Source organism: Gobius niger (genome assembly GCF_951799975.1).
Source record: "Gobius niger genome assembly, chromosome: 22".
NCBI classification, from domain to species: domain Eukaryota; kingdom Metazoa; phylum Chordata; class Actinopteri; order Gobiiformes; family Gobiidae; genus Gobius; species Gobius niger.
In genome coordinates, this window is record NC_136873.1 from 15,125,527 (window position 1) to 15,149,555 (window position 24,029).

The 24,029-nt window shown below is 41.6% G+C and overlaps 2 protein-coding genes across 2 annotated transcripts; one reads left to right on the plus strand and one right to left on the minus strand.

Moving 5' to 3' along the window:
- Positions 1-248: 248 nt before the first annotated feature.
- rfc2 (replication factor C (activator 1) 2) lies at positions 249-7,267 on the minus strand. Its single transcript, XM_079580765.1, has 6 exons — positions 7,025-7,267; positions 6,441-6,546; positions 4,728-4,829; positions 4,379-4,637; positions 1,977-2,237; positions 249-528 (listed from the first exon to the last, which is right to left on the minus strand). The coding sequence occupies exons 1-6, from the start codon at positions 7,236-7,238 to the stop codon at positions 418-420; spliced, it is 1,053 nt and encodes a 350-aa protein (XP_079436891.1). The 5' UTR covers positions 7,239-7,267; the 3' UTR covers positions 249-417.
- Positions 7,268-10,146: 2,879 nt separating this feature from the next.
- Positions 10,147-22,210, plus strand: lmnb2 (lamin B2). The gene is made up of 13 exons (XM_079581072.1): positions 10,147-10,546; positions 13,771-13,907; positions 14,082-14,238; positions 15,580-15,705; positions 16,741-16,839; positions 17,126-17,197; positions 17,279-17,404; positions 18,882-19,102; positions 19,184-19,406; positions 19,487-19,594; positions 19,684-19,803; positions 20,002-20,070; positions 21,923-22,210. Exons 1-13 carry the CDS (start codon positions 10,334-10,336, stop codon positions 21,956-21,958), a joined length of 1,707 nt encoding a protein of 568 aa, XP_079437198.1. The 5' UTR covers positions 10,147-10,333; the 3' UTR covers positions 21,959-22,210.
- Positions 22,211-24,029: the final 1,819 nt, after the last annotated feature.

Below are 24,029 nucleotides of genomic sequence, written 5' to 3' on the forward strand. Positions count from 1 at the left end.
GTGGTTCTGTGCTGGAGGACCGGATTTGGCCCTCAGGCCTGACGTTGCCTCAGCTTCAACAAGTGATTATGATTAGTAATACATTTACCTCAACATGTGTAAAAATCATGTCCAAAGTTTATAAACCAAACGACATTTACTGAAGCGTTGAGATTGAAAAATGCATCAACACAAAATGAAACAAAGTGCTGCGTAACTGTTCCTGGAAAACAAAGAAATGCAAGATAAAAACGCCTCCAAACACAAGTATTCAAAGTGTTTTAATACGGGTATATTCAGTTGAAATGTACATTATAAACCAGAGCGCAGAACCAGCTTTACCGTGATAGAATCCACAGCCTTTAATTCAACGTTACAAGTCTGAGTTGGAGAATAGAAACACAGTCTGTTGTGAGCCTCGGGGCCCTGCAGAGCTCCTCAGGATGCAGCAGGGGGCGCCACTTTGCTGCACAGCCTGGCCACGAGCCCAGCCATCTGCAGCAGAGAGTTGACTCCTTCAGCCACGCGCACGTGAGTGTAGCCGATCTCCTGTAACAGAGCGAGACACGTTGGAGAGGCTTTGAAGACTTTCCCACAACAATTTCAATTTGTAATTCGTGTAGGAGTGATTTCAGTCACAACTACGGTGCCTTTAATGTGCAATTAACCAGTGTTGGGAAAGTTCATTTTCTACATGAACTAGTTCAAAGTTCAGTTCACAAATTTCAAAATGAACTAGTTCGTTCATAGTTCATAATTGTTTAAAGTAAATAGTTCGTTCATAGTTCCAAAAATGAACTAGTTCATAGTTCTTTTCTTTTTTCTTTTTTTGCTGCGAGCTATTTTTCAGGCATGAAAACGGATCGGGGTGAAAAAGGTGAGAAGTATATTTCCCCCTTAAAGCAACGATCTTCAGTATTTTGAGATGCATTTTTGCCAACCTTGGGAGAGCTGGAGAAAGTTGAGCCAGTTCAGCCATGAGTCAAAAATATTATGTCCTCCTCACTTAGTGTTAAAGCTCTTTCATGTCAGCCTGTCACTGTTTTATGAGTGGATTTTGGATATCTTTGCTAATCATATTTTATTTTATTATTATTATTATTTTTAGTTTAATTGGAAAATTCTTAGTGGAAAATGAGGCTACAAATATTGAATTGCATTTGTGTTAATTTGGTAAACTAATCATGTGAATAAGATTGTTTTAGGAGCTAATTTGTAGTTAAAAAACTCCACATTGTGACTTTATGTAAATGAGTGGCACCGCGGAGCAGAGGGAAAGGGAAACTCGCTTCGTAGCCTCACTCTGTGGCTGCTCGCGGGCACCGTGCGGACCCGCAGGTTACCCGTGTGCCAGGGTCTGTGCCAGGGAAAACACAAACAGCAGAGTTCACCGCCACAGAACTGGACACAGTCGGGCCGTGGGCGCGGGGGCGGGGGCGGAGCGAGCGCGAGCTACACCGTGGACCCGGCAGAGTTTAGACGCTGGTAAACTCTGACGGCGCGGCGGGGTTTTATATTCACTGATATAAGAAATCTGGCACCATAATGAACGAACGTAAATAGAACGGGAATGCCGTTCACAGACACCAGAATGAACGCGTTCATGGTTTCGTTCATCGGACAGTAACACTGTGCGTTCAGTTCACGTTCGCTCAAAATATGAACGCGTTCATGAACTTTCGTTCAATGAACGCGTTCAGGTACATCACTGCAATTAACCCATCAGTAATTAGTTAAATCAACCATCTTTTGATAAATTGTAAGTTAAAACATTAACTTTGTCAGCCCTAGTGATTTGAGCATTTCTTCTATTCGGGGGAAGCCGCCATGTTTGTTTTGCTGCAACCCTTATTGGTTCATTTTCCTGTCAATCATCTTTGTACAGAATAGCAAAAGTGTGTCGTCTGGCTGGACAAAAGAAGAAGAAAACAAATTCTCTATTCATTCCCCAGGAGCGTTCTGCGACTGCCTGCAGGTGGCGCTCTCTGCTGCTGTACCTTGATGAACTCCAGCTTGAGGTACTCGGGCATGCTGTAGGTTTTGCAGACCCGGAAGACGTTGCCGATGATGTCCTCCGGGGAGTAGCCGAGCCGCCACAGCTGCTCCATCACGCGGTAGGCCTCGTCCACCTGGCCCTGGACGCAGCTACCCAGCATGCCTTTCACCAGCAGCGGGTGGGGCTCGTCGCACACCTTGAAGACGTTCTCGCTGTTGACGAAGCCGAAGCCCGAGTGGGTGGACTGCAGGTTGTTCAGAGCCTGTGGGAAAAGCAAGGGACATGTTTATTATTGTGTTTCGTTTAGCTAAATTTGAGACTTTGCTGGAATCCAACTGTACAGCATTCGTAGAGTAGGAGTCACTGGCAACGTAGGGTTAACAAACGGGAAATGGGAGCGATTTTATTTCTATTTATCTACACTTATAGGTTCCACATTCGCCTGATTCTTGACATTTGACCGATTGCTGACAGGTCTAGTCCCAACGGCAGCAACAGTTTGTGATCCTCGGTTATGAACGTGGATTTGTGGTGTTCGTGACCTGTCGTCATTATGTGTAAACCTGTCTTTACATACGAGTTTATTCAGCTGGAACACTCGGAGGTTGTCATTTTCAAATGGGAAAAATCCCAGTTAACCTCTTAAAGGAATAGGCCACCGTTTTTATATACTAAGACATGTTCTTACCTAGCCTTAGACGTGTTAATATATCCCCGTCTGGTCTTTGTCCGTGCGCACTGTCACGCAAACGGAGCACATACGCAGCCTCTCCCACATGTCATATAGCTCCGAAAAAGCTCACGATAGAAGCTACCAAGCTCGTCCACGTGTTTCCTATTTAAATAAAGTTAATATATATATAATATAGTCCCCCTTTTTATTTGCTTATAAAATCGACATGTTACATTTCTGTGTAAATATACTTCGCATGAAAACACTTCACGTAACTTTATTTAAATAGGGAACACGTGGAAGAGCTTGGTAGCTTCTATCGTGAGCTTTTTTGGAGCTATATGACATGTGGGAGAGGCTGCGTATGTGCTCCGTTTGCCTGGCAGAGCGCACGGACAAAGACCAGACGGGGATATATTAACTCGACTAAAGTGAGGTAAGAACATATCTTAGTATGTAAAAATGGTGGCCTATTCCTTTAAGGGGAGACACTACAGGCAAAACTCAATTTTTTCAGGTTTCAGGTTTTGGGCCAAATTTGTCTCTGAACATACAAGCTTTCACCTGGAAACCGAAAATATGCCTTATCTTCACAATAACATGTTTAAATATTGCGCTGATTCAATGTTCCCCCATAGACTTATATGGGAGAACACAATTTCAAGGGCCTTTTTCCTCAAAACACATTTTTCTGTCATTGTGGCGACACTATGTCCACGTCAGTCGGACCCAAAGACTTCACATTTTCCAGCCTTGGACTGAACAATATTTGGAAGATTTTTTCAGAGGGATTTTTTATTATTTAATCCCTTAAGCCCCATTTATTGAGTTTTGAATGTCAAAAAATAGGGCAAAAATTAAATTTTTACAAATGTTTCCACTAAAAAAAACAGCTTTTTTTTTAAAACTAAACAAGAAATCCAAAATCCCCTCTGAAAAAGTCTTGGTAACTCATTTATCAATAAAATGAAACCATAAATTTGAATGTAGCTCTATCCATTATTCAGACTTCGTCGCCAAAAAGATGGGAAATTTGGGGCATTTTTAGGCATAAAACACCTTGTTTTTATATGAAAAGATAAAATGACAGAAAACTTGCCATGTATTTTTTTCTCACATTTATGCCAGTGATCTACAGCAAAGGTTTCAAATTGACATCTGTAAATTTACATTTTTTCCCTATTCACCTGCAGTGTCTCGCCTTAACCCCCACCTTAACTGACACATTTTCTCCAGTTTTACCCAAATCTAAAAGCTTCTCGACTAGAGATTATGGCCTCATTTGAAAGACTTACAAAACTCCTCTAAGATTCTTCCATGTTTTTGTTTTCACGTTTTAATCCTTCCGTTTTCACAGCTTTTTTGTTGCCACATTTGTGTCACGTTTGTGTTGTTTTTTTATAGTGTTTTAGCCGCTATTTCGTTTTTTGTGTAATGTTCTTGATCAAGCCACAAAAATGTGACAAAAACATGTCAGAAAAGCAACAAAAGTGTGATGAAAACACAAACAAAAAAGACAAAACCATGACAATCATAACGAGGACGAAGCTTGGATGAGTTTTGTAGGTCTTAGCAAAATGCACTCGGTTAAAGGCGGTCAGAGGCTGTATATAATATAATGTCAAAAAATCATAAACAAACAGAAAACCTGACACTAAACGCACATTTTCTTCCGATCTAAGGCTTGTTCAGACCCTGCAGCAGCGAGTGGCCCCGCCCGTCCCGCGCACCTGTCTCATGTCTCCCTGCGCGGTGAAGATGACGGCCTCCAGCCCGTCGTCGGTCACGCTCAGCCCCTCGTCCTTCACCACGTCCTGCAGCCGCGCCAGGATCTGCCCGTCGCTCAGCTTGGAGTAGCGCAGCACGGCGCAGCGGGACTGGATGGGCTCGATGATGCGGTCGGAGGCGTTGCAGGCCAGGGCGAAGCGCGTGGTTTTGGAGTAGATCTCCATGATGCGGCGGAGGGCCTGCTGCGCGCCGTCCGTCATGCTGAACACACGGGGGAACGTCCGACAGGGATTCACTCACACGCATTCATCGAGCAGCAGGAGAATGTACGACGACAGTAACGATAACCACCTGTCAGCCTCGTCCAGGATTATGATCTTGTGCCGTCCTTTGGGGAGAGTCACCTTCTGTTGTGCAAACATCTTGATTTTATTTCGAACCACATCAATTCCCCTGTGACAGAAGAGCAAACAGAAATGTGTTTATAATAGAGGTGGGCATAGATTATTTTTTTTAATCTAGATTAATCTAGATTAAATTTGAAATTAATCTAGATTAATCTAGATTAAAATGGCTCGCTTGAATTCTGCCGAAGCCATTCAGAATATGTGTGCTACCCAAATAATGACTAAAAGTAAGTCTTGGAGAACGAGTTTCTCAAGTCAGGCGGTGCGTTAGACCAGGGGCTCATCTCCTGTTTCCAAAATGCATCACAAACTGCTTGAGAACTTTCTACTATGATAATTGGTGATGAAAATAATTCATGTTCAAGAAGATGCACTTGTGTTTACTAACTGTTTATTCAGTTAAACATAAATTTTGAACTGTAGGCCGACATTAGAGGTCCTGATGAACTGTTTACAGTCAGCAGCTTTGTGTCAATCAATTTTCTGGTGACAAGCTAAATCTCCTCTTCTGCACAATATCACCTGCTAAAGAACATGGGACAGTTGTGGCAGGAGTCCCCAAGTATTTATTTACGGGTAATGTGGGCCATCTTACCAGATCAGAAAAAAACAGGCCTCTGTGTGTGAGCGTGGGAAACATGTGCGCGTCTCCTGATTGGTCAACAGTGTCACGTGATCACTGTCACAACAACGCAGCTCATGCTGCTGCAGCTGCTGCTACTACGAGCTTCAACCTGGCGATAGTTCTGTCAAAATGGAGATAAACGTCGACAACACGAAGATGTGGGACGTATTTCTTTGGATTTGATGAGAAAAGGAGATGAACCTCAGCCGCGAGGCGGAGGAGACAGAGGAGAGCGGAGAAAGAGAAGCTAACGGACTCGGAGAAAAGGAGCAGGAAAGTCCGTCTCCAAACTCAGTAAGTGCTGCGGTTAAACTCTGCTCGCGGTGGAAATTTACCTGGAAAAGGCTCTCGTGAACATTTGGTGATAAAGTTGCGCTGTTTTGTGAAATGAGTTGTTCATGTCGCTGTTTTGAAAGAGGGAGGCGCTGCGGTGTTTTTCTGTCTTTTTTTCACTCTGTCATTGGCCGCTGCTTCTGTGTGTCGCTTTGGAGACGCTATATTCACTCACGTTTCTCCTGTGCGTCCCACATTGGGCATAAAAGTCGTGTAATGTGTGCTGACCATAAAATATCACGGTGAAAGTCATCATAGCAGAGTATAGACCCAGCTCCCAACCCAGCTTTGAGAATAGATTAACTGCGATATTTTTTTTATCGCCCGATAAGAGTGGATAACGGCCCACCTAGTTTATAGCCTATTCTCAACAGTGACATTCACAGCATTTGGCGAGCGCTACATCCTGTATTCCACAAGAACATATTCACACAGATGGGGGTGGCTCAAGTGTATTTGCTCAAGTGTACAACAACAACAGTACGTGTCATTAACAGGGAAAATAAAGTTCCGTTTATAACACTTTTTTCGCCGAGCCACAGCTAAAGTATATTAAGGCTGAAATGTGCCGACTTATACACAAAGGTTGAAGTTTTCTTGTGTTTCAGAGGGATTTCTGTTCTAACCTTAAAGTCTGTGCTTCCTCTTCATCTCAGTGTTTCATTTACATTTCAGGGTTTACGGAACACTCGCACTGACCTTTCGTTGGATGCGTTGAGCTCCAGCACGGCGTCCTTCATGGAGGAGCCCAGCAAGGCCCGGGCCAGACACAGGATGCTGGTGGTTTTCCCGGTTCCTGGGGGCCCTGAGGAGCAACAGCCCACGGGTCAAGACGAGAGATGGACACGGTTAGAAACGTTTACTACTTTATGTTATTATCAGGATGAAGGGAAAGTTCTTGCAGTGCTGGAAATACAAAAGCATTCAGAGAAGTTAGTTTTATGTAGGTTTGATATTAGGCTAAATCTAACTGTGTTCTCTTGTTTTGTGACATCTAGGTTACCCTTTGGCAAGACATTATACAGTCTTAACCAAGTGTGTTTTCTCCAGTTCAGCTTTACCCAAATCTAAACCAATTAATATATGGGTATTGCAGGTAAAATGTACTGGCGCTTTAAAAAATAATGATACTCTAAGTAGAAGTAAGTAAAAGTACTGGGTTTAGTTTGTCATTGTGACTACTAGCTGGTAGAAGAAGCCATGTTTTTGTTTTCCTGCATGTATTTGATCAGATGGCAATGCTACTAATAGTCTCCGGTGTTATTGTCCGAAGCCTCCCCCACCTGCGATGATGATGTTGGGCACATTTCCCTCCCTGGCGAACACCTCCAGGCGGCTCACCGTCTCCTCGTTCCCCACGATCTCCCCGAGCTTGAGGGGCCGGTACTTCTCCACCCAGGGCAGCTCGTAGGCCCCGGAGACTCTGTCGGCGGGCTTGGAGCTCGCTTTGGCGGCGCTTTCCTCCGGTTTGTCCACCTCCATGTTGTTTACCTCCATCTTTACCGCGTTTTCCTTCTTCTGCGGAGTCTTCCTGCTCGCGACGCCGCAGCGCTGATGCTGCGGTGCTGCCGCGGGTGGTGATGAAGGGTATTGCACCGACTAAAGCTACAGCGTCTCCAGACTTTTTTCTGGGTTGGCAGAGGCACTTGGTTTTTCTGTGGTGGCACCAGGACTATGGTTATGGTTTTGAAGCAGCACAACGTAAAGTGAGGAATACCAAGTTAAAAATATCAGGTTATTAAATCAATTAAAATTGTTGAATAAAAACTTAAGCTGGCAAAAGCAGCACAACAAAAAATGGAACACCTGCTATTGAATGTTAGTGAGGTCAAATGTCATTGCAAGAACCGCCAACCAAAATCCAAGTGGTGCCATCACTAACTATATGCTAACGCCACAACAAAATGGGTTGATTTTGTTTCTTACAAACAGGGGCGGACTGGCTATATGTCCGTTCTGGAAGAGCACAGAAGGGCCACTGGCTCGAGGGCCACCGGTCCCCGCCTCAACCGAGCTTTACCCAAATCTAAAAGCTAGAAAGAAAAGCATCATAATAACGAGAAAAAGAGGATGAAAACATGAGAAAAACACGGACAAAAAAACGATAGAAAAAATAATTAAAAATTCAACAAAAATGTGACAAAAACTCAACAAAAATGTAACAAAAACTCAACAAAAAAATTCCAAAAATTCAACAAAAAGTGACAAAAACTCAACAAAAATGTGACAAAAACTCAAAAAAAATTTGACAAAAATTCAACAAAATGTAGCAAAAACTCAACAAAAAAATTCCAAAAATTCAACAAAAAGTGACAAAAACTAAAAAAAAAATTGACAAAAATTCAACAAAAATGTAGCAAAAACTCAACCAAAAAATTACAAAAATTCAACAAAAAGTGACAAAAACTCAACAAAAATGTGACAAAAATGAAAAAGAAAAAAAAAAACATACAAAAGGTGACACAACACAGCAACAGCGTGAGGAAAAAGCTCAGTTTTGTGGGTCTTAGCTTTCAAATGAGGTGTTCCACAGCCAAAAGAGGACAGAATGCATTTGGTTAAGGCGGGGGGTAAGAGGTTAAAACATGTATTTGTGGAAGTGTCACAATTACGCTACTTTGGGCCAGGCTGGTCAGAGTCCAGGGCTGTTTTTCAGTCCCAGTCCGCCCCTGCTTACAAAGTGCCAGTCAGCATTATGTTTTGCTTAGTAAGAGTAATGTCCATTGTGCCAACTTTATTGCATGAATATTCTTTCTATTCTGTTTTCTATAAAGAAGCTATAGTCAAAACAATCAGTGATGAGTAGAACAAAAGGCTTCTTCTGATGATTTTGCAGGAGGGATGGGATGTGTGAGTGCTAATGAGGAAAGACATCTATACGTGGGGAAAAAAACGTATTAGTGAAACCCAACATTTGATTTGGAGTATTCCCCCATTGTGTATTTTCAACTTTGGCTTGACTTAATGACACAATAGGCACATTTTTTGCTAAAACATAGTTAACACAATCATGTTTAAGGTTTTGCTAAAGATTGTACCCAGCTGTCTTTAGTTTGGCCCTTTTTTGTGATGTTTATAGTTTCACTTCCTTATTGGACACAGAAGAAGGAAAACTATTTTAAACTGTTGCCTTGCCAACCATGTTATGTTAATGGGTAGTGAGTCAAACTTTTCATGTTAATGTTGCTTTCAAATAATTTTACACAAGTCGAAGTAAAAAGTGGTGACCCCAACAGTTATTCAAGTAAAAGTAAAAAAAAAAGTACTACAAAATGTTACTTGAGTACTGTGAGTACTGAGTAAACATCTGAAAAAAATCAGAAAAAGGTCTGATTTATCTTCAGTGGAGCCATAAATTGTGTAAAACAAAGCATAAGATAATATGGAAATCGTGATATTTCCACAGAAAATTCCAAGAAAATGGGATGAAAATACAGAAAAAAAACCCCCAAATAATTCTAAAGATCAAGCTGCACAAAACGAACGGCATCTATTTTAAAGATCCAAATATATTGTGTGGGGCTGGGTCCCGATACACAACAGCAGTTTGGTATTGAAAAAAAAGGTTTATATTCTATTGGTATAGAAAGATTAATTGTATCGAAAGCAGGTAAACTGACAAGAAATATGAATCTTTATATTCAAGTTTTGATGCTCTGTTGGTCACGATGTTGGTCAAAATGTAAAAGAAAGACAAGTTGAAAATGGAAAAATTGGCAGGAAGTGAAATAAAAAAGAAAAAACAATCTTTATTTTTTAAAGATTGAACATTTTGGGACAATTTGGTAAAAAACATGGGGAAAAAATGGGGAAAATCGAGGAATAAATATGGGTAAACATATGGAAAATTTTGGGGAAAAAACATGAACAAATTAGTTGTGAAAATGTGAAAAAAAAGTGAATGTGTTTTTTCTGCCCTTTTATAGTTAAAGGGAGTTTCTTGGTTGTTCCACCTGAAATAAATGATGCAAATGCAAAAGAAATTAAATGGAAGGAAAATAAATAAATGAACATTATTAAACTGGTTCGAATAATTGTTCAGGTATCGGTATCGGTTTTCGATACCATGCTTCATGTTGCACGATTGAACCAAATAAGCTGAACTGGAGAAATTGTGATCAGCTAAGGCGGGGGTTAAGAGGTTAATATTTATATTATTATTATTATTATTATTATTATTATTATTATTATTATTATTATTATTATTATTATTATTATTATTATCATTATTCATTGAAACAGGGACAATGTACAGAACCATTAGTCTTTACAAGAGGAGATGGTTTTCTTTTCTTTACATTTTTTATATTTAACTTTTGAAAGTTATAATGCATTAACACACTCGATGCAGCAGGTGGCGGTAGCCGCAGTCAGTTGTCTCGTGCTCCGCCAGTAAAGCTGAAAGAAGAAGAAAAAGTGCCCGCTGTCCGCGCGGGATTCGGCCATCTTGGAACTCCCTGGACCTCCGCTCTCCACCCGCCGCCCGCCTCTCCGCTCCGTGCCGCCGACTGCCCTCGCCCTGCCGCCCGCCGCTCTCCGTGCATGCCCCTGAATCTGAGGTGGATCGACCCGACCGCGTTTGTAAAAGTATCATGGCCACAGCTACACCGAGCCGGGAGGGCGCGCGACCGGCGGCCTCCACTCCCCTGTCCCCCACCAGGATCTCCCGCTTACAGGAGAAGCAGGACCTGCAGCACCTCAACGACCGCCTGGCCGTCTACATCGACCGGGTCCGGTCTCTGGAGCTGGAAAATGACCGCCTCATGGTCAAAGTGTCGGAGAAGGAAGAGGTGTCCACGCGTGAGGTGAGTTTGGTGTAACTGCGGGGATGTGGAGCGCTTTGTACTCTTCAAAAGTAGCGTGTAAACAGAGCCACAGGCCTTTCTAGTTTCACGCCCACAAACTACAATTCAAATGAGCGACCAGGCAGCTCTAAGTTACTCCCCAAAGGCTGCTTAAACTTTCTGCGTAATCTTTATAAGTACAATGTTATTACTATTGATTATTGTCATTTCAAAATTGCCCAAATTTCTATTCATGCATTCAGTTTCAGTTTATTCGGTCAAAATTATAACAAAAGATTCACATTCAGTTAAGGGGAGACACTACAGGCAAAACTCAATCAAAACTCAATTTTTTCAGTTTTCAGGTTTTGGGCCAAATTGGTCTCTGAGCATATAAGCTTTCACCCGGAAACAGAAAATATGCCTAATCTTCACAATAACATGTTTAAATATTGCGCTGATTCAATGTTCCCCCATAGACTTATATGGGAGAACGCAATTTCAAGGGCCTTTTTCTCAAAACACATTTTTCTGTCATTGTGGCGACACTATGTCCACGTCAGTCGGACCTAAAGACTTCACATTTTCCAGCCTTGGACTGAACAATATTTGGAAGATTTTTTCAGTGGGATTTTTTTATTATTTAATCCCTAAGCCTCATTTATTGAGTTTTGAATGTCAAAAAATAAGGCGAAAATTAAATTTTTACAAATTTTTTTCCACTAAAAAACAGCTTATTTTAAAACTAGACAAGAAATCCAAAATCCCCTCTGAGAAAGTCTTGGCAACTCATTTATCAATAAAATGAAACAATAAATTTGAATGTAGCTCCGCCGAAAAGATGGGAAATTTGGGGCATTTTTAGGCATAAAACACCTTGTTCTTATATGAAAAGATAAAATGACAGAAAACTTGCAATGTGTTTTTTTCTCACATTTATGCCAGTGATCGACAGCAGCAGTTTCAAATTGATATCTGTAAATATACATTTTTTCCCTGTTCACCTGCAGTGTCTCGCCTTAAGTATATTTCTTCACAACGTAACATACAAAATGACCGAAAAGGTTTAAGCTGAAGCTAATGCTTATTTTGCCAACCCTTGTTTTTTTTAAACTTACAGCACGTGTTTTTGTTAACTTTCCAACATAACATCAGACATTCAAAAGGATTTTATTTTATAATATATATATATATATATATTTTTTTTTTAAGTAAGTTGACAGTCTTAAACAAACTAGTAAACAGAATTAAGGTATTTTTCAAGTGTAATCCCTTTATACATTCTCTTTAGGTGGAAGATAGAGGGACATAATGTGAGATCCTTGTACAGTTATTCCAGAGATCGACCCCTTTAATGGAAACACAAAATCTCATGGTGTTTGTTTGAAATGTTTTCTTTACAAACCTCTCCTCTGAGCTCAGACCGGCTCTGTCTGATGGTGAACATAACATATTTTGTAGTGTTTGAGTTTATTTTATACTTTGAACATCATTTTTATTGTGTACAAATCTACTAAATCATAGAATTTCAATGTTTGCAGGTTCATGAATTGCTGGGTTGCAGGTTCTAGAATGTGATGATGTCATCGGGCCCAGCGGGGGGCAGGAGCCAGTTTTTCCTATTAACAGCATTACACTTTCACAAGTCATAGCTCAAAAGAAAATATATGAATTACAAAAATGATCATTAATATCATTCACTGGGTCCATGATCTCCCTGTACAAGACTAAAAATGTCCTCAAAAATAAAATAAGTTTTCCTCCATACAATAGTATTGGCCATTAGAACGCTGTGATGTCACCTGCAACCCAGCAATAGGGAATGGGTTGGTTGTAGGTTGAGAATGTGATGAGTCTTATTGCCTTTTTTTGTAGGGTGAAAAAAAAATGTATGTTTGATTTATAGGTATTTCTAAACAATAAGTGATACATGGCATGATTAATGAGTTATATATAAGAATTAAGCTCTTTGTTTAAAATATATCTGGATTTATATAATATCGCTTTTCATTCATTTCATTTTGTACTTAAAATACACATTGAACACATGAATCTGCTGATGGTTTGGGAGAGTAAAGTAACAGTTTTTTTTTAATAATAATACAGTTTTTACACTTTTTAGTCTTACTTTTGACAGTGAGCTGATGTTTGACTTTGGGATAATTGTTCAAAATGGTCTTACTCATCAAGCACAAACGTTTCCCTTTTGCTGCTTCTGAGTCACTCTAGTAAATGTAGATTCCTTAGTCTGGGTCTTTTTTAGTCGTGAACCTCCATTATAACAACCCCTGGTGTTTGTGACCCACAGGGCTCGTTTTTATTTGACCTGCAGAGGCTTCCTGTATAATCTGGAAACCCTTTTAAAATGATCTTGAACACCATGTGGGTCTTGTTCACCCTCAGGTAGGGCTGCTCGATTATAATAATAATCACGATTATTTTTGTCATAATTGAAATCACGATTATTCAAACGATTATTTGTTGCCTTTAAAAAAATTCATCAAAAAAGTGACAAAAATTCATCAAAAAAGTGACAAAAATTCATCAAAAAAGTGACAAAAATCCAGCAAAAATAGTGACAAAAATCCATAAAAAAAGACAAAAATCCAGCAGAAAAAAGACAAAACTCCAGCAAAAATAGTGACAAAAATCCATTAAAAAAAGACAAAAATCCAGCAGAAAAAAGACAAAAATCCATTAAAAAAGACAAAAATCCAGCAGAAAAAAGACAAAAATCCAGCAAAAATAGTGACAAAAATCCAGCAAAAAAAGACAAAAATCCAGCAGAAAAAAGACAAAAAACCATCAAAAAAGTGACAAAAATTCATCAAAAAAATTACAAAAATACAGCAGAAAAAAGACAAAAATCCAGCAAAAAAGTGACAAAAATCCAATAATTAAAAATTAAGAAAAAAAATGTGATTTTTTTTTGGAAAAAATAAATAAATTGAAGAGAAAAAAAAAATTATAATTGATTTTTTGCGATTATGCTAATTTTGTAATCGTTTACTGTTGTAATCGAAATCGTAATCGAATTTCGATTAATTGCACAGCCCTACCCTCAGGTTTATAACCAGTGTAGAGTATAGTCTCAAAACCCATTTCAATACTTGATACTGATTGTGACGCCTGGGCTGGTTCTCATAGTTGTTCTATACAGACTTGTGGCTCTCAGTGTCTGTTGTTGTTTTTCTTCTTGACAACCCTGTGCTAGTTGTGCCTGAAGCTGACGGTTCTCTGTGCAGGTGAGCGGTCTGAAGGCCCTGTATGAGGCAGAGCTGGCGGATGCACGGAGGGTCCTGGATGAGACGGCCAGAGAGCGAGCGCGGCTGCAGATCGACCTCGGCAAGGCTCAGTCGGAGCTCGACGAGGCCAACAGAAGGTACTGAGCTACTCAATCACTAATGCTACACTTCACCCCTTATGAAATGTGCTTTATGAGTGAGTGGTTGCTGATCCGATAAGTGTCACACACTCGGGAAACAATGGTCCAATTGCCTTTAGAACTTTGTCAAGGTTAGTGAACACATGTGTGACGTTATTCCCTTTGTGTCAGTGTGAAGAAGAGGGAGGGAGAGCTGGCCACAGCGCTGTCCCGGGCAGGTGCTCTGGAGGACAAACTGCACCAGAGTGAGGCTGCTCTGTCCACTGCTCTGAGCCAGTCCTCTGCCCTGAGTGCTGAGCTGGGGGAGGTGAAGGGCCAACTCGCAAAGGTACTCCATTACAAACACCTTAGTGATGCATTCACTTTTGTTCATCCTCTAACAAGGATGAATGTCACCACAGGCAAAGTGGACACTCCAGTGCTCGGCCAGTATTCTGATTTAAATTTACAAATATTTCTGTGTAGAGTTCCCATGTATTCACTAGAGCTGGGACAAAATATTGTATTGTATCGCAATACTAAATATTGATACTTTTATGAAGTATTGAAATACTAATACTGCTATTTTCAAAAAAGCAAAAGCTAAAAAGAATAAAAAGAGTCGTTGTATTTCTGTAAGAGGTTAATCTGTGGAACGACCTGGAAGATCAGTTAAAACTGTCCCAAACAGTCAAAGCTTTCAAAAAGTTGTTTAAAGCTGCTAAAATTCAAGAATATATAAGCTTAGGATGAATAAAGTAAGAAAAATAAATAAGAAATAATAATGATGACATGATTTAGTTTCAACTAAATTAACTTAAAACAAATGTATGTAACATATTTGTTGGAATATTGAAATGTATGTTACTAACTTCAGATACATGCTTATTTCTCTTCTGTTTAACACTTGATATTGTTCATTATTAATGTTTGTGTTTTGTTTTTCTCTCGTGGAAGTGTGTAAACTGGGTTAGGCGTTATAAGTTTTCACTTCAGCCTAAACCCTTTCGGTCGTGTTGTACACAAAGAATTGGAAATGTTTTTACGTTTGAAGGAATGAATGAACTGACCGAATAAAACTACTACTACTACTACTAGCAATATTTGTGTTTAGAGGCATTTTGATCATGCACTCCTTTGTTTTCCGGTAACCCTTACACTGGACTTTGTTACATTAATGCACTTTGCAATCTTAAGTCTTCAATAAATGTCAAATGTCCTTTGGTTTATAAACTTTGGACACATGACTGTTTTCTTTTTACACATTTTAAGGTAAACATATTACTTATCATAATTACTTACTGTATCGCAGTACGTATCGGATCGGCCCCGGACTATCATGATATGTATCGGATCGTAACAAAAGTGTATCGTCCCTGCTAAACAGATTCTGAATCCTAGTTGGACTTAACTAGTTAAATCAAGGTTTAGGTCTTGAGATTAGAGTGTATAAAACTCAATTGGCTGCATAATCATTCCGTCAGCCCCAAATGGACAGTTTCCTCAAGCAAGGTTTACGCACAGTGCAGATCCAACCCTGATCTTACATATCTAATCTAAACATCATGCTTATGGACCACTATGGTGTCCACAGCCACCCCTTGTAGCCCTTCTCAGCTGTTACAGTGTTACTTTAATTTAATTTAATCTGTGCATTCATGTAGTAAACTTTGCTTGTGTGTGTCTTAAGGCGGAGGACGGCCACGCTGTAGCCAAACGTCAGCTGGAGGCCGAGACCCTGATGAGAGTGGACCTGGAAAACCGCTGCCAGTCCCTGAGCGAGGAGCTGGAGTTCAGGAAAAGCATGTTTGAACAGGTCAGCCCTCTGCACACTACTGCTGTGACTGTACTGTCCACATCCCTCTGCACACGACTGCTGTGACTGTACTGTCCACATCCCTCTGCACACTACTGCTGTGACTGTACTGTTCACTACTGCTGTGACTGTACTGTTCACTACTGCTGTGACTGTACTGTTCACTACTGCTGTGACTGTACTGTTCACTACTGCTGTGACTGTACTGTTCACTACTGCTGTGACTGTACTGTCCACATCCCTCTGCTAGGGCTGGGTACCGTTTTTTTTCGATACCACTACTTTAACGATACCTGCTTTTCGGTACCGGTGCCTTAACGGTACTTTTTTCGATACCTATGTTAATTTAATTCAGTTAAAATAATGTGCACAGGAAAAGTATCGTTCAGGAAAACAAACAGCACAGCGGCACAAACACGGCACATCAGACAACAGGCCGCAGCAGCGTCACCTGTAACTTCATTTTTTGAGCAGAATTCCCACTAAAGCCGTGATAAAAAGAGATAAAGGACATTATTACCTTCTGAGCTGCAGAGACAGATCCACATCAGGCACCGTTTTCTTTCAGATAAACTTTTCTAAACACACTGAGCTCCGGTGCAGCTGGAGTTTAAACAACAGCAGTAACTTCAGGCTCTGGGGCTAAAGCTAAAGCTAAAGCCAATGTGTTTCTCGTTGTCATACCGTGTTGTCACTGCTTTTCTCTTTGTCTAAGAGCTCTAGTTTCTTATTCAGTCCTGATTTTTAACCAGTTTACTGTAAGTCCTGGTTTAGTCCTGTCTCTCTGCCATCTCAAAGCTATAGTAAGTTACAGCTTTGCTTCGCTTCTGCATTTGCGCTGAAGCTGCTCATGAGTTCAGGCTTTTTTAGACTCACTGCGGATCATTTATTGACGTTTGGAGAGAAAAAGTACAGAAAATTATCACCGGAAATAAAGTTTTTCGATACCGCCCCCTACTGGAGCTGATATAATTTTTTAGATGTGGATGATGGGTGTCTTGTGCCTCTTTGAAGCTAACATGGCGCGTGTTTCAGGAGGTGCTGGAGTCGCGGCGCAGGCAGGAGCACAGGATCGTGGAGGTGGACTCTGGAGTGAGACAGGACTACGAGTTTAAACTGGCCCAGGCCCTACAGGTAAGCACATGTCGTCACACTGTAAACTGCACTTTTGGTCAAACTAATACTTTACTACTACTTTACTTTTAGAGTTGCTTCTTCTGTTTCTTGATTCCTGATTTAATAACACATTAAACCATTGACTCTCAACCTCAAGGAGTGAGATTTTTAGGACACAGTTTGTCTCATTATTTAGGAGAGAAACTGCTGCTGTTCATAATGCTAGGGACTCCTTATGTCGACCAACTAACAACATGGCGGGTTGTATAAAGTGTGATTTCTTTGACTCTTTTCGCTTATCCAGGACCTGAGGAAGCAGCATGATGAGCAGGTGACTTTGTACAAAGGCGAACTGGAGCATGCCTTCTCAGCCAAGGTGAGACCTCTCTCTTCGTGTCCGGTGTCCCTGCCCTCTGTGGAGTGCTCCCTCTCACGTCCCCCCTTTCTCCCCGTGCAGCTGGAAAACGCTAAGGTTTCATCGGACATGAACGACAAGGCCATGAGCAGTGCCCGGGAGGAGCTGCTGGAGTCTCGCAGCCGCATCGAGAGCTTGAGCTACCAGCTGAGCAGTCTGCAGAAGCAGGTGGGACACAAGCATCATGTCTGAGTTATTAAGTGTACCTTTTTTTTAGTGAAAAACACCGGGAGTAGTAAGTAGTAACTTCACTCATGCAGGTGTGATTGTTCCACATTTTCTTTACTGTATGACAAGTTGGTCACAGGCTTGTACATCTGCCCTCAGGCCACTTGAGTCATAAAGATTAAAGATTCCCGATAAGAAAGGCAGACACTTCCATCACTGTCATATCCTCGTAAAACGCAGCTTTGAAAACTTGATAATCCACACTGCGTTTGATGTATAAGATTCTCCATGACACCGCTGGCTCCTCCACTAAAAGAGTTCATCTCTCTGGGCTCTGAAACAACAGCTCGAACCATTAGGTCAGTGGTTCTCAACCTTTAGGAGCCGCGACACCCATTATAACAGTTCATTAGGATCGTTTCAGTGGTCAACCGTGTACCCCCTCTCTCAAGGGTGTTTATCAAGAAAGTAATTGCTTAAAAGTGGTATTTGTAAGAAAAAGGACAATGTTGCCGTCAAAATAAACCTGAAATTCTCCCAAAGCAACACATTTTACTGAAAAACATAGCTTTTCCTATGAAAATGATGTTACATTTTCCCCTTTTTTCCATCTGAAATAGTTCCAAGTACACCCTGCTAGGTCCTCGAGTAACCCCAGGGGTCTCTGTACCCCTGGTTGGGAAACCCTGCTTTAGATCTACAGTGCGAGGCGAATGCAGGATCCCTAAACAAAAGACAGCATTTGGAAACTCGTCAGTGGAGTTACTTGCCCACAGAGCTGATAACAAGCACAAACTCTTACACGTTCTCACGCCTGGCAAAGAAATGGCTCTTGTCAAATCAAACTTGCACCCACATGTGACCGGATGTGTGTTTTATCTGTCCGTTTTATCCGATTGTTATGTGAAGATTTGCTTTTACGCATGTTTTCATGTATTTTACTACAACATCAGCCCAGGGACTACGGGTGGAAATTAGCACTTGAGCTAAAACCTGGTACAGCATCTCTCCCCCTGAGGTTAATGTCTATTGTGCACTCATCACTGTCCCTGCTTTTCTAAATAAATAAACTAAACTAATCCTGTTGACGGGGTCGTCCCATGAGCAGCAGAACTCACTCGGTTTTGGAAGAGTGTCACAGTTACTTAAGTTAAAACTTTTTAAACTGTGCTTCACACCATTCAGGGACAAAGTGGCGAGATCATTTTAGAATAACTAAACCCCACAGAGAGCTTTTGTTTTCCCACAAAAGTGCCCATATGTCCACTTCACATTATGTCTGGTTTACAATGGCAAAATGCGTGGGCTGAGGTGATCATTATCTAGAGAGTAGAACCATATTTCATCATGTCAAGCTTGTCCTTTGAAAATTGTCTGAAAGATCCCAGAAGTCACGCAGGATGAATAAGAGCGTTTGCAGCTGTGTTGTTTGCATGTAGCAGAATGTATTATGGACTAAATTTGTTTGTTCTCGCAGCTGGCAGCCTCCGAGGACCGTATCCGCGAGCTGGAGGAGATCCTGGGCTCCGAGCGCGACCGGCAGCGGCGCACCCTCGAGGCCAAAGAGGCGGAGATGAGTGACATGAGAGACCGCATGAACGCCCAGCTCAGCGAGTACCAGGAGCTGCTGGACGTCAAGCTGGCTCTGGACATGGAGATCAATGCCTACCGCAAGCTTCTGGAGGGAGAGGAGAGCAGGTACTGAAGCTCGCCGAGACTTCAGGCAGCACAGTTTGACCTCCAGTGCTTTGCCTTTAAACGCCTCTGTCCTGTGCGCAGACTGAAGCTGTCCCCCTCCCCCACCGCTCGAGTGACCGTGTCCAGGGTGAGCGGTTCCGCCTCCTCTCGCTCGACCAAGCGGAGGCGAGGCGAAGGAGACGAGGCCGAGGAGCTAAGGAGCGAGCTGCTGCTGTCCGAAGAGTCCTCAGGCTCAGGGGCCGTGGAAATCTCCCCCACGGACATGGACGGCAATGCGGTCACTCTTAGCAACCTCAGCCAGCAGGTTAGCACGAGGAGCTTTTTAAGTTATTTACAAGACTTACTGTCAGAAAGCAGGTTTAATCCTTCACCGGGCATTTGCAGGACCAGTCTTTGGGCAGCTGGAGGCTCAGTCGGCAGGTGGACGGCGGGGAAGCCATCGTCTACAAGTTCTCCCCCAAGTATGTCCTCAAGGTCGGCCAGTCCGTCACGGTAAGGGCAGCAACTCAACGAAACCACCGGTCCGTCTGTCACTTCTCGAACCACGAGCCGATACAACAATACAATAATCTGTGTTCCAGGTGTGGGCTGCAGGGGCTGCTGTGGCGCACAGTCCTCCCTCAGACCTGCTGTGGAAGAGCCAGGCTTCATGGGGGACAGGAAATGACATCATCACCAGTCTGACCAACACAGACGGAGAGGTGGGTTCCCAAAAAACAAATAAATGCATAAAAGAAATCTAAAACCTAGACGCCTTCATTAAACTGGTCCTGTCGGTGGTCAGACTCTCGCTGTAGAGAGAAATATGGTTGTGATTTCTATTGTTATTGTCCGCTGAGCTGAAGTTGTGAGCGCCAGTCCTACATGTGATCATTTCCTATCTGTGTGTGTGTGTGCAGGAGGTGGCACGCAGGAGAGCCACCCGGACCGAGGAAGACGCCGAGGACGAAGTGGAGGTGAATGAAACGGTCAGTGCAGCGACTGTAGAGCGCAAACTAGGGTTGGGCGATGTTCCCTTAATTGGCCGTTGACGATGTTTACAGTGAACCATCGTGATGGACGATGATATCGTCCATTTCTCATTATAAGCATTTTTTTTTAAAGACATTTGCATAGCCTATATATGCTGCATATTACTATGTATGCTAGGATAATGTGAGATTGCAGGATAAATGGATCTAAACTAAACATGATTTGAACAGAGTCACGGACACGACTTTTGCAAAAGAAATGTGTTAAAACTCGTGCGTAAAGTCTGAGAGAACGACTTATTCAGAGCGTGAACTCCAAGGCTCTTATCACACTAATACAAATGTAAATCGGAGCTTATTATTTGCATTTGCTCAATTTTAACGTAATGTTTAAGAAACAGTGGGTGAACGGGACAATATTTTGATGTTTGCGTCGTAGCTACATTTTTGAAGCCGCTCCACGCGCCGCCCGGTCCGTGAGCTGTAACTTCGTACCTCCTGCACCGCCTCTTTCTCTCTTCTCTCTCTTTCCTCTCTCGGTCCTTCGTGAAAATAATCCGCGCGCTCATCTAGCTCCGATGTGAGCGCCATCTCATTTTAAAACGGTTTAAGTTTCAATACGCAGCAAAGCAAAACAAAACCAGGCGCTGTTAAACTCTGAGCTGCAGAGAGAGAGAGAGAGAGAGAGAGCCCCGCACGTCAGAAACAGAGCAGCTGCTTCTTTATGTTAATAATTACGGCTAACACATCGCGGCTTCTGGCAGGTACTGACACTAGCGTGCATATTAGTTACATCAGTGATTTAATTTACAGTGCAATCCCTGCAAAGTTTGTAGGTTTGCAGGGCCTACAGAAGACCAGTGCGTGTTTTTGACGGGAGGGGGCGTGGCATCACGATGGTGGCTCTCCATCGTGATGTTGCTCATCCATCGCCGATGGACGATGACATCGTCCATCGGCACAACCCTAGCGCAAACGTGTTCAGAAATGCATGTCTTATTGGTTTTTAGTTTTACAGCTTCGGCACGCACACTTGTAATGTGCACCGTTTCCTTAAAGAGGGGGTATTATGCTTTTTTCAGTCACATAGCACCAGTCTATATCACACTACAATGATGACCAAACCTTCTGTTGGTCTGTAAATGCAGTAAATTAGAATAACTGCCTTGTATAAAATGTCTCTCTCAAAATGGCTGTAGTGAATGTCTTGAAATAGGCCTCTGTCTCTTTAAGAACCTCTGACTCTTTCCGACACGCCCCCTCCACACGCTGTCTGTGGCATCAGTGGGGAGGGGGTTCTGCTGAGGAGCAGTGGTTGGTTACTCGGCTGGTGACGAAAGCTCGGAGGCGTCTCCAGGAGGTGGGGGCGTTCCTAGGAGGACTCAGGCAAACCTATCCCTAAAATGGCCGCCATCAGAGTTTTTACAGATTACTCAGAAATACATGAATGTGCCAAGGCAACACTTCAGGCATGTTTTTAATGAGGGAATGACAGAATAACATGATGTAAAGCTTGAAGAAGTCAATTTTGCATAAGACCCCCCCTTTAAGCTTGATTTCAGGAGCTGTATTTCAACTATAATTGTTATGAAAGAATATATTAATGCAAAATGTCTTTTTTTTTTTTAGAATAATTCTTGGAGGCTTCTGAATTTAAAATCTTTTAAAACATTGGTTACATGAATACTTTCTCTGTGATTACTTTTTAGCACCTGCAAAGTCTCTGCAGTCGGTATTGAATTTCTGGAATTTCATTATGTGTCATTCTTCTTGTTTAAGCTGCTCTGAGCGTCCGCATTAGCCACACAGTTGTTTGCTAATTGCCGTCCCAATGCTCTTTGTCTCACAGGTGAGGACGTCCTCTCGGGAGTGTGTGGTCATGTGATCGCCCTCTGTCACTGCCAACAGACGCGTGACTCTCCGTGGGACGAGCCGTTCCAAATATATCTAACAGAATTTCTTTTTTTAAAAAGTGTGGAAATGGACAAAAAAAATCTTAGCTTGTGTGTTTTTAAGACTTTTGGATTTTCCAAATCAACTACCCCTCGAAGTATTGCAACACGGCCGTAAGGAAGGCAGCTCTGGATTTCACTGAAGAGAATTTTTTTAATTTTAATCGTGTCCTTAATCGCCTTTTTTGGCAGATGACTTTTTGCGACTTAGAAGTTTTTGCATTTTAAGAAAAGATATTGTTTTTCTTGCTGCATTGTCTTTCTGTAAATTACCAAAACCTGGACGTTATACTGTTTTGATCTTCATTGAAATTCATTGCCATCTGTCTGTCCGATTCAATGCTTCCGGAGAATGTTGTGAATTTAAACCAGCTCTTTCTGAAGTCGCTCCCTCTTACTCTGGTCATGTGGATTTCACTCCACGCGCCACCACTTGACATTTAAGATGTTTAAAACCAACCTTAGCGTGGGCTCACAGTTTACAAATCATATGTAGTATTTATTGTAAAATACTATATTTGCACAGAAATCTTGATCAAAACACCTCGGCAACAATAATATTACTAGTGGATAATTATTGGGAGAAATGTTCCCTGGAAAGAGGCTGGAGAACTCCTGTGTCTGAGGGGGGGGGGAGCGGCTTCAGAAAGGGCTACGGCCACACTGCGCTGAACTGGGTCGAGTACAGTACCAAAGTAAGAGTTTTTGAGGATCTGTACTTTCACTTAAGTAGTATTTTTGTTGAGAATGTATTCATTTTACTCCACTACATTTGAAAGGTAAATGTAACTTGTTGACTCGATTTCTATAAAAGCTCCAAAGTAAAAAAAACAAAAAAAAACAAATAGAAAGTGGGTGGCACATTTGTCTCATTTGAAAGCCTCCAGAACAGCAGGTGGCGCTGTGCTGCTGCACCGTCGCGTTGCCACAGGTGTTGCCGTTGCCGTACAGGTGGCGAACTCGGGCGTGGTCTTAATATTTTTTTACGGTTTACAACACTTATTTAAAGAGATTTGTAATTTCCTAATTAGTCAAGTACTTTCTAAAGCAAATACTTCCAACTTTTACCTGTATTATTATATAGTAATATTTGACCTCCAATCTCTGTGCTTTGAGTCAAAAACATGAGAATAAAGTACTCTGACAAAGTCCTACGTGAGAGGCGGGCGCAGAGCTGTAACTTCAGGGACTGCTTTATTTTACGGATGATCAGAGTGATCCTCAGAGCTCCACTGTGATCAGTCTTACACTCCACTCTAAGTCCTTCGCATCAAGTAGTATCTGATTTCTGAACTGTCAATCATAGCCGTCGTTTTTTGATGCTTAGTTGAAATACTGTTTGTATGAAATGCCTGTTTCGCTTCTGTCTAAATAGAATGTCTTCGTTTGGACAGCGTCACCGCAAACCTTTACTTTTGAACTTGTAATAAATCTTTTTTATTCAGTATGCGGTTTTTGAATTATGTGATTACCGGTGGTATTGAATGTGTTGTTATATACACTACAGTGGTGGAAAGTAAAGTAAGTAACAAGGCCGTGGGAACCCAGGGTGCTGAGGGCGCTGCAGCACCCCCTGGTGGATAGTTTGTGAACTGCAGGCAATATAACTTGACTTAAATCTCACCTGAACCGAGCACATTTTCTCCAGCTTTACCCCCTGTCCAAAAGCTTCTGGAAAAAAGGTGTGAAAATAAAAAAACTGAGACGAAAATGTGAAAAAAAAGTGAGAAAACATTGACGAAAAAGTGAGAAAAATGGAAAAAATGGACAAAAAAGTGATAAGAATTTGACGAAAAAGTGACAAAAAATTTGCAAAAAATGTACAAAAATTTGACAAAAAAGTGAGACAAATTTGACGAAAAATTGAGAAAAAAATGGACGAAAAAGTGATACGAATTTGACAAAAAAATGCGAATAATTTGACGAAAAAGTGACAAAAAAATGACAAAAAATTGACTAAAAAGAGAAAAAATGGACGAAAAAATGACAAAAATTTACAAAAAA

Excerpts from the sequence above, each read along its gene's own strand:
- rfc2 (XM_079580765.1), bottom strand. The coding sequence starts at position 7,238 with ATGGAGGTAAACAACATGGAGGTGGACAAACCGGAGGAAAGCGCCGCC. Across the intron at positions 6,547-7,024 it reads GCCCAACATCATCATCGCAG|GGCCCCCAGGAACCGGGAAA; the intron begins GTGGGGGAGGCT and ends GTTGCTCCTCAG. Across the intron at positions 4,638-4,727 it reads ATCCTGGACGAGGCTGACAG|CATGACGGACGGCGCGCAGC; the intron begins GTGGTTATCGTT and ends CCGTGTGTTCAG.
- lmnb2 (XM_079581072.1), top strand. The coding sequence starts at position 10,334 with ATGGCCACAGCTACACCGAGCCGGGAGGGCGCGCGACCGGCGGCCTCC. Across the intron at positions 10,547-13,770 it reads AAGAGGTGTCCACGCGTGAG|GTGAGCGGTCTGAAGGCCCT; the intron begins GTGAGTTTGGTG and ends TTCTCTGTGCAG. Across the intron at positions 19,407-19,486 it reads TTAGCAACCTCAGCCAGCAG|GACCAGTCTTTGGGCAGCTG; the intron begins GTTAGCACGAGG and ends GGGCATTTGCAG.